Below are 13064 nucleotides of genomic sequence, written 5' to 3' on the forward strand. Positions count from 1 at the left end.
CTTTAGGTAATAAGGTCATCTTAACTATGTTGATTCTTCCAATCCAAGAACACAGAATATCTTTCCATTTGTATCTTCTTCAATTTCTTTTAATAGGATCTTACAGTTTTCATTATATAGGTCCTTCACATGTTTTGTTACATTTATTCCTAGATACCTTATTCTTTTTCTTGCAATTATAAAAGGAATTATTTTTTCCACTTCTTTTTCTGATGCTTTGTTATTAGAGTATAGGAACGCTATGAATTTTTGAATGTTGATTTTGTATCCAGAGACTTTACTGTATTTGCTTATGGTTTCTAGTAGTGTTCTTGTGGAGTTATTAGGGTTTTCTATATAGTATATCATGTCATCTGCAAATATTGACAGTTTGACTTCTTCGTTTCCTATTTGGACGCCTTTTATATCTTTCTCTTGTCTGATTGCACTCACTAGGACCTCCAATGTTATATTGAATAACAGTGGCCTTGCCTAGTCCATGATCTTAGAGGGAGGTTTTTAGTTTTTTACCATTATATACTTTTTTTTATCTGGTCTCTTTTGCTCAGCATAATGTTTTTGAGATTTATCCATGTGATTGCATGTGTCAGTACTTTCTTTTTATTACTTATTAGAATTCCATTAGATGGATGTAGTGTATGTGTGATTATATTTATATAATCTATTTACCTATAATCTATAATCTATTTATAATCTATAATCTATATAATTATATATATATGTAATCTACATATATAAAATCTATTTACCTGAAAAAAGGCTTTTAGGTTGTTCCAGTTTGGGGCTGTTACAGATAAAACTTCTATGAACATTTATATACACGTCTTTGTGGGGATGTATGTTTTCATTTTTCATGGGTAATTACTTAGTGGGATGGATAGTTCACATGGTAAATGCATGTTTATTATAAGAAACTGGCAAACTGTTTTCTGTGGTGCTACCATTTTACATTTCTACAAGCAATATAAGAAATTTCCAGATCCTTGTCAACATTTAGTAGTGTCAGTCGTTTAAGTTTTATCCATTCTAATGTGTGTGTACTGATAGTTTCTTCTGATTTTAATTAGTATTTCCATGTTGCCTACTGTTGTCTAGGATCTTTTTGTGTGCTTATTGACTACTTGTTTATCTTCTTTTAGATAGAAGTGTCTATACAAATGAAGTGTCCAATTTTACGTTGGGTAATTTATCTTATTGAGCTGTAAGAATTTTCCATATTCTGAATATGAGCCCCTTTTCAGATACTTGTTTCGTGAATGTATTCTCTGAGTCTGTAGCTTGGCTATTCATTTTCTTAACAGTATTTTCAAAGAGGAAGTTTTTAATTTGATAAACTCTGATTTATTAAGTTTTTCTCTGATGGTTCAGGTTTTTTTTATGTCCTAATTAAGGACTATCTGTCCATCCCAAAGTTGCAAAGCTTTTCTCCTACAATATCTTCTAGAAATTTTACTATTACCCTCAACATTAAGATCTGTGATTGATTTTGATTTAATTTTTATATATGGTTTGAGATAGGGGTGAGAGTCTTTTTTTCTAGATGAATATCCATTTATTCCAAAATCATTTGTGAAAAGACTTTCCTCTGTTGAATCACCTGTGCATCTTCGTTGAAAATCAATCGACCGTATAATGGAGGTCCAAAGTTTTGGGTTGTTTTATTCCATTCATCTGTATGTCTGTCTTCATGCCAGTACCATCCTGTCTTGGCTTTGTAGTAATTCTTAAAATCAAATATTCTATCATATCCTCTCAAGTCCTCAGATTTTATTCTTTTTCAAGTTGTTTTGGCTATTCTAGATCCTTTTGAAAACAGAGTTGGGAGTTTATATTTTAGATTAGAATTTAGAGGCAGAGTAGAAAGATCTGGTTTTGAATCTCGATGTATCAGTAAAGGGGATTTTGCATAGTAGTTTCAATCGATAACAATTCTTCCTTATTATTGATATTGTCAGTGTGTTCCTGAAGGTGACATGACCTCCATTTCTACACAGTAAGTTGTCCCCAAATATGTATTTCATAGGAAAGCCTGTTAACTATGTATAGACATTGTATAATCTTAAATGAAAGGTAATTTGTCTCCCTAGTAGTTAATTGCATACAGACTATTGAATAAATCAGATTTAACTTTTGGTCTAAATATTTTCTTTTGTATTCCACTAGAATCTTGAGCTCAATGATGATACTGTTCTAAATGAGATAAAGTTAGCAGATAGTGAACGGTTTCAGATGCCCGACCTGTGTGCTGAAGAGCTTGCTGTTATCCTTGGAATCTGGTAAGTTAATGACTCACTTGGCTACTTTGAACACCTCATGTGTTGGTTCTCTTGTGTTGGGGGAATCTTTATTCAGGAGGTCCCAAGAGTTCTAGATGAACAGGTTATCTTGTAATGCATGTGAAGATCGAGAATCGTTGGGCAACCAATTAAAAGGCTGAAGATTAGGAGTCTCTGGAATCTCCCTTGAGTTGGTATACAAATTCTTCTCTTTCCTCCATAAGCAACATTTCTTTGGTTAGCCTTAGCTAGGACTAGACTCTTAATAAAGTATTTAGGATAGGTGAGACTGACTATTTTGAGGATATTTACCTTTCAAAGGATAGAATTATTTTTTAATATTATAGAACCTTATTTGTGGTGGAAATAGATTTTCCTTTTATTTTTATATTTTTTTGTATCCCCACAGCCATTAATCCCTATGAAGAGGTGACTTGGATGTTGTGGTTGGATGGGTTGGTTTGGAAAGGAGACACAGCGAAGGTGAATCTTACAGGTGGCAGACTGGTGAAACAGGGTGGCTAGCTTCTTCCTCTTCCCTTCGACTCTTGCCCTTCTCTGGCCTCCTGCTCAAGTTTGATTTTACCTGAAGGCCACATGCTATAACTTGCCCCGGTTTCTTATACTTCAGTATACCTGACTGCTTTTATGTAATGTAATCGTGGGAAGACTTCCTTAAAATATAGCAATCCTTCAGTAGTTTAGACTACCAGAGTGGGAAAAAGTAATTCCTTTTAAGTTAAATATGACTTTCAGGTATGCATAGTAATATATCCTAAACCTAAATCAGTAAATTATGGTAAAGAATGGCCTTATTCAGTGACTATGTCATAATTATTTGTAATGAGCCTGTAGCATTTCACTTTAGCTGTATACTTTATGCAGTGAATTAAAGACTGGAATTTTATATGTGAGAGGTGAATGTTGATCTATTTTGGATGAGGTTCTTCTCTTGGACAGACTTTTACGCTCCTGTTTACTCATCATAGTCTTAGAACGGAAAGAGCCTTAGCGGTTAATTGGATCATTTTGCCAACTGACACGTAATTCCCTTGTGCAGTTAAACTAGAAAAGTTTATGTATGTGTGTGTGTTGTGTGTGTTTTAAACAAAACGATTTCATAATTCTTCCCTCATTCATTTATTTTTTCTTACCGACAATAAAAATAAGTTCATTTAAAAAGTAATATATAAATATTTTATGTTCATTATAAAATCTCCAGACAATATTGAAAATTACAAGGAACTGGTACTATTTTGTGGGTGGTATTTTTTTCATTCTTAGTATAAGTAACATTTACAAAATAATTTATATAATATATAAATATAAGTGTATAGAGTAATAATAAAATGAACCTACCAACCAATTTAAGAACTAGAAGATTACAAATATCATTAGCCCAATCTGCATGCTTCTTGCCCATCTCCTCCTGCCTCTCCTCAGAATGACGCCGCTATCCCAGATTTTGTTTGTCATTTTCTTGCCTTTTCAAAAAATGTATTTACTCACATTTTTATACCTCTAAAGTCAATTGCTTCATTTTGTTTCTTTGAGCTTTATCTTACTGTATGTAGTCTTTTGTGATTCGCTTTTTTCTCTCATTATTGTGTTTGTATGATTCATTCATGTTTTATGTGTAGCTGCAATTTACTTTGCAGTATAGCAGTCCTTTGGATGAACATTTCTCAATTTATAGTCTCCTTTGGACATTGGAATGTTAACAGATTTTTCCTATTACACACAATATTACTATGGATTTTTGCGTGCCTAATTTCTGATTTACCCATTCAAGAATTTCTCTGGACTCTAGTACCTAGGATGGAATTACTGAGTTCGGGTTATATGAATGTTCACTTTACAAGATAGTACTAATTGTTTTCCAGAATTACGATACCAAATCATACTTGAACCAGCAGGATCTAAGAAGTCACATTGTTTTGCCTCAGGCAAAAATTAAGACATCATCAAATGATTATAATAATATTTTAATTTTTTGGCATGAATTTAATAAATAGGAGTTGATGTTATATTAATTCTTTTCATTTTCTTTGCAGAATGGCACAGATGGATTTCTTTTTTCCCAGTAAAATAAATTTTGTTGATATTTAGTACGCCAGCCACATTTTTGTGAGCGTTTTATTACTTTCGTACTTACTTTGGCAAACTCATATCTCTATTTGTACAGAATACAATAATGTTAAAATATGTGCTTTCAAATATGTAAAATAAATTTACTTTGCCTTTTAAAAATTATATTTCATTAGATACAAACATGCGTTTTAGAAGTAATTTGCTTTTTTTTTTTAATTTAAAGCACAAATTTCCAAAAGAGTAACCCGGTGCATAAATTAACTGCAGAGGAGCTGCTGGCATTTATATCGGTAAGTAATGTCTCTATTCTTTCCATTTTCATTGTTTTTCCTTGTAAATTATTTTGCCTCTGATATATTCTTGCCTCAGATTGCTCATATGGAAACACTGCCACTTAAGGACATTAAGGGAACAAAAACTCATCATTGTAGTTTCCAAACTGCATCCATTTTGCTGCCGATTTAAACAATAAATATTTTTCTTCATACTGCTGGAGTTTGAGGGCAGTGACCAAATATTTCTTGTTCACTGTTCCCCGGGCATCGCACATAACAGGTGCACGGACATGATGAGTACAGGACTTGAGGGAGCCAGGAGCAGAACCAGGAGAGCATGTGTTACAGAGGTTGAGGATGGAGGCGGTGTCACGAGCATGAGGGTTGCTTGTTAGCATTCAACAACACAGAGTAGTCAGAAAAGGCTGTGGGCTTTGATGATTGGGGGTGCATTGCTTACCTCTAGGACAGTTTCATTACAGAGAATTAAGGAGGGAATGGGGTATAAAAATAAAGTTGATACAGGTCACCGTTGGCGAAGAAGGGTAGCAAAAAGGAGAGTAATAGATGTTTGAGGATTCAAGATCAAAGAAGGCTTTTCAAGAAGAGAAAAGTCACAGAGCAAGGAATCAGTATCTTTAGCTTTATGGAGAAAAAGAAGATATACATATCTTTAATGAACAGAAGTTGGTTAAGATACATCATTTTTTGAAAGCATTTTTATAGCGTGGTTAGGAATCAAGTTAGAATTCTGATGTTTTCTTTATTATTTTTCAGATAAGGTAAAAATAAAATATTTTTATCTGGTGGAAGGAAAAGCTTACTTTGTACTGTAGTATACATTTTGAAAGTTACTGTTTTCTACATATCATTTTGCAACTGGTTGGATGTTAATCATTTGAGTACTTGGTGCCTATTTTATTTTCCCACTTAGAAATCTTTGGTGTTTATCATTATAGCATATCTGTGTGTAGCTTACTATGTAGAAATGTCCCTATTTATTCATAACATATGCTATCAGGAATTTGACATAAAATATTACACACATTTAAAATATATACATATTAAAAAATTATTATGCACCTCCCATTTATTCATGCATTTCAGTATCTATCGAATACTTAATATATACCAGGCATTGTGCTATTGGTCACTGGGGATACAGCAGTAAACATTCTTTTTGCTCTTGGAGTTTTCATCAATTTATATTCCTGTGGGGGAAATACAGAGCAGACAAAGAAAGCAATAGATGTTTAATAGATGTTTAATGGAGGTGAGCAGGGGAAATATAAAGCAGGCTAAGAGAATAACAATGGGATGAGAATGGCTGTTTTAGGCAAGGTGGGGGGAAGATCTCAGTGGGAAGGTGACATTGAACTCAGGTCTGCATGAAGTGAGGCACAGGGGAGGATGCGGGGGTCTGGAATGGTGGTGAGCTTACGTCAGCGTAGGGAAGTACAGAGCTGGAGGGGACAAGTGTCTAGATGATAAATGAAGGCTAGGACACTTGGGTCTTTTTGATGACTGAGGTAAACAGGATGTAGCACATGGCAGGAAATGTTCCTGCTGGCCTCTCCTGGGGGGACAGTCAATAGTAACATCTTGGGACTGGTCTCATAAGTGCTTTATTGTGGGATATATGTATTATCCACATTATCCTGAAAAGACACTAAAATACTCTATTTATATTCAAACAGTTTTTTTTTTTTTTAACTTTTCTTGTGGATGGGGGTATATATCTTCCTTTTTTAAACCTTTCTTATCCTACTTCTTTTCTATTTTTAAATTTATTTTATCGTTCTTTTTCCTCCATATTGCGAGGTACTTCTGAAGTAATTGACTCTGATAACTTCTGGTGGTCGTTAATGCATCCCTCCTCACTTGCAGTGAAGATCATAAATCCAAATTTCATACTTTCCCCCCAAGGGCTTTACAGTGCATAAGTTTTTTGCTCTCTCCCCTGCAGCTCTTCCAAATCAGAACTGACCTCGGGACTGATGTCCTTTTGGAGGAGAGATGTTTGATTGCGGTGCTTCATGGTGCTAGGCCTAACTCTTCTAACGAGACAAGTTTGTTAATCCCAGGGAGATCTTTAATTGCTGAGTAGTAGGGCAAGGAACTTAAATGTGAGGAGAGCTTTTATGAGCCCTGTGCCTACTTTGTGTTCTACAGCACCCATTTTTTTTTTAATCCCAGAGGAACCATACAGAATACACCAGAAAAACCCAAATCAGCCCTTGTCAACTCTTCCTTCATCATCTGTCCTCCTCTTATCCCTTCCTTGTGCATGATACTGAATCAGAAAATAAGATGGATTAGAAAGTGGCCCCTGGTGTTAATGAAAAATTTCACTGAAATTTGTATCTTGTGTAACTATATATCCTGTATGAAAGTATCATTTATTTATAACCTGCATAACTCCAAAAGAGTATTTGAGGCAAGAGGGAACACTTTTAGGTACCACCCCACTTCTGAACTCTTGAACTTTTGTTTGTGCTCCTCTTTTAACAAGAATCACATTTGGACTTATAACTATTTATGTATATGTCTTATCTTCCCTTCAAGACCGTAAACTCCCAGTTTTAGGGACTGGCTCTGTTCTTCTCTGAGTCTTCTACAAGGCCTGGTACAGTGCTTCAATGCTTTATTCATAGTCGTTGCTCAATAAATTATGCACAATAGGAGTGAAATGAAATACACTAGAACCCTGGAACAGGATGTGTGTCTGTCCCACAGCTTAGTGCGCATCGCTCCACTTAGTTCCATAATTTAGTAGGTCCACTTTAATGTGGTGTACCACTAGTGGATCCTTACCTAGCGGTAAGGACAAGCACTGGTTTCATCTTTCTCTTCTGTAAAATGGGGAAGGAGTGGTGTGCCCCTCCTTCAGCGCAGAAGACTTGTTTTGAGGATCACGTTACAGAATGCACATGAAAGTACTTCAGAGAAGGTAGAAGCCGGTGCACGCCTAGCATTCAGGGTCACTGGTTTGTGGGTGAGCAGTCCAGTTTTCAAGGACTAGGATTTTTTAGGTGGGTAAGACCTGTTTGGAATTGGCTATAGATGTGGGAGAGAGGGAACGAAGAGGAAAGCAGCAGCATGCTCTGTCTTGCTGAGCATCCATTCCCTGCTCTGGCCTGGGACTGAGGTTGTGAACTATTGAGGCTATGAGGTGTCTTCCTTTGCTGATAGAAGAGCAAGTACAATAGAAGTCTTAATATTCTTACCAGAAGATCGTAAGGACTTAAAGGGATAGGGACCATAATTATTGGGCATTTGGTAGTTATTGAATAAACAAATGAATGGCTTATTGGTCGTGAATTTCATTTAGTTTTAATGAACTGTCCTAAAGTTTACTAAAACAATGGTAAAATCTTTTTTGAAGTTTTTGCCAGTATTTTTATGTTGGTGCAGCATGTTGAAATATATGTGAGATATGTTGGGAAAATGTTTTAATTCAGCAATATCAGAAGCTTGTCCTAAAAGGAACACTTTACTTTTTTTAAGGTTGTCATTAAGTAGTGCTATTTCTGAGATATGATATCTGCACATTTCAGGAAAACTGAATGAGTCATTGTAAAAATAACCCATATTGTTTTAGAGAGCCTTTATGTTATATCGGCCTGATAATTTAAAATTAGCCATTTTATCTACGTTATTTCCTTTCAGATGAGCCAAGTCAGTGACATTTAGTAATGCTTTTAATTTCCTTTCATTGTTGAAAAGGGGAACAATTTGGTTAAATCAGACAGGTGTTTCAGTTTTAATTGGCAGAAGTTTTGCTCAAGTGTGAATTGATATTGGCAGCCTGCCTTATGACTGTCTGCCTGAAACCCCAAGGTCTGTATAAATGAAAAGAGGAAAAAGGCCTTTGGAAGTTATACATTATATTGTATGGATTTTCTATTTCTGCTATTAATTTTAAAGTTATTTAATAAATACTTAGTCGTGAACATAAAATAGTTTGCTAACCATTTTTACAAGTTAAAATGACACCTATTTTTCTTTTAGGGCATACTTCTTAATTTGAATTTTTTAAAGATAGGTGATATAATTTTGTTAGACAGCCATGATTCTTCTAATAGTGTTGGCATTAAGTAGGGTAGCTCAGGATTTTCCTTTTCTTTCTGATTTGAATACTTGTCTCCCAAATGTTACTCTGTGCATTTTAATTTAATAGGCATTCATTCATTGTAATGAATCTCGTAGCTATCTCTGAGTTATAACTTGGTAACTTTTAAAGAAGAAGGAGATGGGTGTATTTTGTGGCTCATATCAGTATATTTTACTTCTTGTATCAGTTTTTAGGTTAACTGTTAGAAAGCAGAGACCTAATAAATATTTTTTGACTGGAGTTAAACTGAATTTCTTGTATATATCCTATTTCAGAAATAGGGTAATAGGATTTGTGGGATCTTACAAGGTTCTGTTCTTACACCATCTACTTTGGTAACGGCTACTTCTTTCTTCACAGTTAACTGTGGCTTGAGGTTAATGCTTACTTGTGGGTTTACTTTTAGTCATGTTGAAGTAACTGGTACTGGATTTGAACTTTCATTGTAAACAACTACAAAACTGGACAAACTATATGAAACAGCAATATATGAAAAGGATAATAAGTCATGACGAAACAGTGTTAATCTCAGCAATGCAAAATTAGTTTAATATGAAACAATCAATGTAATTCACCTTATTAGCATAGCAAAGAAAAAAAGCCACAGGATTATCTCAATAGGAATAGAAAATCAGTTGAAAAAAATTCAACAGACTTTTATTACGAAAACAGTAAACTAGGAATAGAAGGGATTATCAACCTGATAAAAGTCATCTGTGAAAAATCTGTAGTTAAAATCATTATTGATGAAAAATAATCTTCCTTCCCCAAAATCAGGAAAAGACACTTCTATTCTTCATTGAACTAGAAATCCCAGCTAGTGCAATAAGAAGGTTCAAAACATATGCAAATTGGAAAGGAAAATATAAAACCATCATTATGCATAGACAACACAAGAATTGACATGAAAGCTATTAGAACTAATGAACAAGGTTTGAGAATACAAGCTCAATATAAAAAAGTTGGTTGTGTTTATATGTTACTAGCAATGAATAATTGGGAAACATTTGAAACCATTTATGATAGCATAAAATATCAAAAGTTTAGTGATAAATTTAACCGAAGTATGACATGTACACCAAAAATGACAAATAATGCTGAGAGAAATTAAAGAAGATATAAAATAATTAGAATGCTTAATATTGTTGAATTGACAGTGCTCCCAAATTGAGCTTTAAATTAAATCAAATAGCAATCAGAATCCCAGTAGGCATTTTTTTCTTTGCAGAAATTGATAAGCTGAATTTAAAATTTATTTGGAGGATTTCTACTCCTGTGAAGGTCTAGTAAGCTCTGATTGGAACCATCCTTCTGCAGATAAAAATTATAAACGATGGACAAAATACAAAAAACAACTACCTGGTGGCACTCTGGAATGACCAAATGCAGAACGATTCTGGAGATAATTTTTTGCTTGGAAGATGAGAATGGCATTGGATGATTTTCTTGTTTTTGTTGTTTCTATCCTGTTGTTAAATCTCAGTATTTAAATACAAGGCAGCTAAAACTCTGATAGTAATTTAACAGTTGGACAGTTTGGGGCTACCAAGGCTGCTGGAATGTGGGACAAACAGTCATTTCATAACGGAGAGAGTCACAGATGAAGATTCTTCTTTTTTGCGTATAAACTTTGTCTAAGTCTGTCTCACCCCTGAGCTACACATGTGCAGGGCATACTCTTAAGTAGCTCAGCTTAAGATAAAGGAACTCAGATGAAATTTGAGCAGCCACCCAAGAGACCGTGTTTAGTCAAACCAAGTTTGTGTTAAAATATAAAAGCCCAACACTTTGGAGCAATATAACCAAAATTATACTCAACAGTAGAACATTGATGGTATGTAGGGTACCATTCAAAATTGCTCAGCGAATGAAGAAAATGTGAGCCATGCTCCAGAGTAAAGACAGTCAATGGAGACTGACTGTGACATGACTTAGATGTTGGAATTAGCAGACAACGATTAAAGGAAAAAAGCTTCTTTGATTATACTCAGCGACGTAAAGGAAAAATGCTCATAAAAATCTCAAAGAGAGAAATTTGTAGAGAAAGATAGAAACTATAAAAAAGAACCACATAGAAATCTTATAAGTGAACATGGAATATGTGAAATGAAAGTTCTCTGGATGAGATTAATTATTGAATGGAGATGACACAAGAGAGCATTAGAGAATTTGAAGATAGATCAATAGAAACTATCCAGTCTGAAGAATAGAGACAAAAAAAGATAAAAATAATGAACAAGGCCTCGTGGATGTGTGGGACAGTATCAGAAGGCCCAATACACATATAATTGGAGTGCCTGAAGGAGAGAAAATAGGGCAGGAAAACATATTTGAAGAAATAATGGCTAAAACTTTCCCGAAATGTATGAAAGTCATATATAGGCATACGTCAGACGACGGCAGTCAAGCAAGTATCTCAATAAAGTGAGTCATAATCTCTTTGCTGGTGGAGGGTCTTGCCTTCAATTTGTAAAAAACAGAACACATGTGAAGTGCAGTGAAGCAAAGTGCAATAAAAGGAAGTATGCACGTGTTTATGGATTCAAGAAGCACAGTGAGACCTGAGCAAGGTAAAACTAAGATAACTATGCCAACATATGTCATAATCAACCTGGTGAAGGTAAAACAGAGAAAATGTAATGATAAGAAACAAAAAAATGATATTAATGACTACAAATGTCTCCAACTTCTCATCAGGGCTATGGAGGGCAGAAACAGTGGAACAGCGTTTTTAAAGTGCTAAAAGAAAAATATATCAGCCCAGAATTCTATATTTAGTAAAAATATCTTTCAAGAATTATGGCCAAATGAAGACATTTTCAGATAAAAGAAAACTAAGAGAATTTGCTTTCAGCAGACCTATACTGTGTACTATAAAAATGCTAATGATTCTTTAGGCTGAAGTGAAATAATCCATATAGAAGCTCAATGTTTTATATAAAGAGCATCTGAAATGGTAAAACACTGGATAAATATAAAAGAGCATCATTTTCCTCACAGTTTCTTTAAAATACATCTTTCTGTACGTGGCCTTTTCACGAGCACGTGGTGTATTTAGTAGACCATGTGCTGGGCAGGTAAAACAAGCCTCAGTGAGTAAAATAACATCATAAGAAGTATACTCTGTTTCTACAAAAGAATTAAATTTGACACAAATAACTATTAGTATCTAGAAAAACTCCAAATATTTAGAAATCAAATAATTAACGTATTTAATCTATGGATCAATGAAGAAATCACAAAATAAATTTATGTATAAAAGTCAATTATTACCTAAATCATTGACTCAATGTTACAACAATTTTCTCATGGTTCCTTAAAGTAAAATTATTGCAACATTAGGGTAATGAGCAATTTTTAACTAGGACACTAAATGCATGACCCATAAAAGAAAATTTGACTTAATTAAAATTAAAACCTCCCACTCTTTAAAAGACATCATTAAGAAAATGAAAAGACAGACTGGGAGAAAATGTTCACAGTATATATATCTTGTAAAGGACTCGTATCCAGAATAAAGTAATAATAATTATAGGACAAACAAACCAATTTTAAATGAACCAATGATTTGAACAGACACTTTACCAAAGATCTATGAATGACCAATAAGAGCATGAAAAATGCTTAGTATCATTAGTCATTGGGAAAATACAAATTAAAACCACAGGAAGACACCACAATATACCACTTAAAAGATTTGTAATACCATGTCGGGTAGTTGGAACTCTCATACATTGTAAATGAAATGTAATGTTAAATGGTACAACCCCTTTGGAATGCAGCTTGGCGCTTTCTCACACAGTTAATCATCAATTCCACCTCTAGATATTTATCTATGAGGAATGAAAATATATGTCCCCACAAAGACTCATACACAAATGTTCATAGCTGTTTAGTCCATAATAGCTTAAAAGTGGAAACAACCCAAATGTCCATCAACAAGTGAATGATAAACTGCCTTATATTGATCTAAAGAAATAATTCTCAACAATAAAAATAAATGAAGTACTTGATACATGCAGCAGTGTGAGTGAATCTGAAACACTTGATTTTGAGTTAAAAAAGCCAGACTATATGATTCCATTTAGTTGGAATTCTAGAATAGGCAAAACTAAATCTTAATAATAGAAAGTAGGTCACAGATTCATTGCAGAGAGGTGCAAGGGATTTTTGGGTTGATGGAAGTTTTGTATATCTTGACTTCATGGTAATTACATAGGTGTATACATTTTTCAAAAACAGATCAAATGCTACAGTAAATGGTTTTGATATTTTTATATCTATCTTATATTTCAATAAAGTCACTAA

The 13064-nt window shown here is 34.1% G+C and overlaps 1 protein-coding gene across 1 annotated transcript in view; it reads left to right on the forward strand.

The window, feature by feature from the left end:
* TTC27 (tetratricopeptide repeat domain 27) overlaps positions 1 to 13064 on the forward strand; it is a 137841-nt gene that overhangs the window by 36879 nt on the left and 87898 nt on the right. Inside the window, exons 8-9 of the mRNA XM_006910377.2 lie at positions 2164 to 2276; positions 4591 to 4657. Of these exons, the coding sequence (XP_006910439.1) occupies positions 2164 to 2276; positions 4591 to 4657 (180 nt within the window). The remainder of the gene's footprint in view (positions 1 to 2163; positions 2277 to 4590; positions 4658 to 13064) is intronic.

The sequence above is a fragment of the Pteropus alecto genome, unplaced genomic scaffold (assembly GCF_000325575.1).
Source record: "Pteropus alecto unplaced genomic scaffold, ASM32557v1 scaffold61, whole genome shotgun sequence".
Taxonomy (NCBI): Eukaryota; Metazoa; Chordata; class Mammalia; order Chiroptera; family Pteropodidae; genus Pteropus; species Pteropus alecto.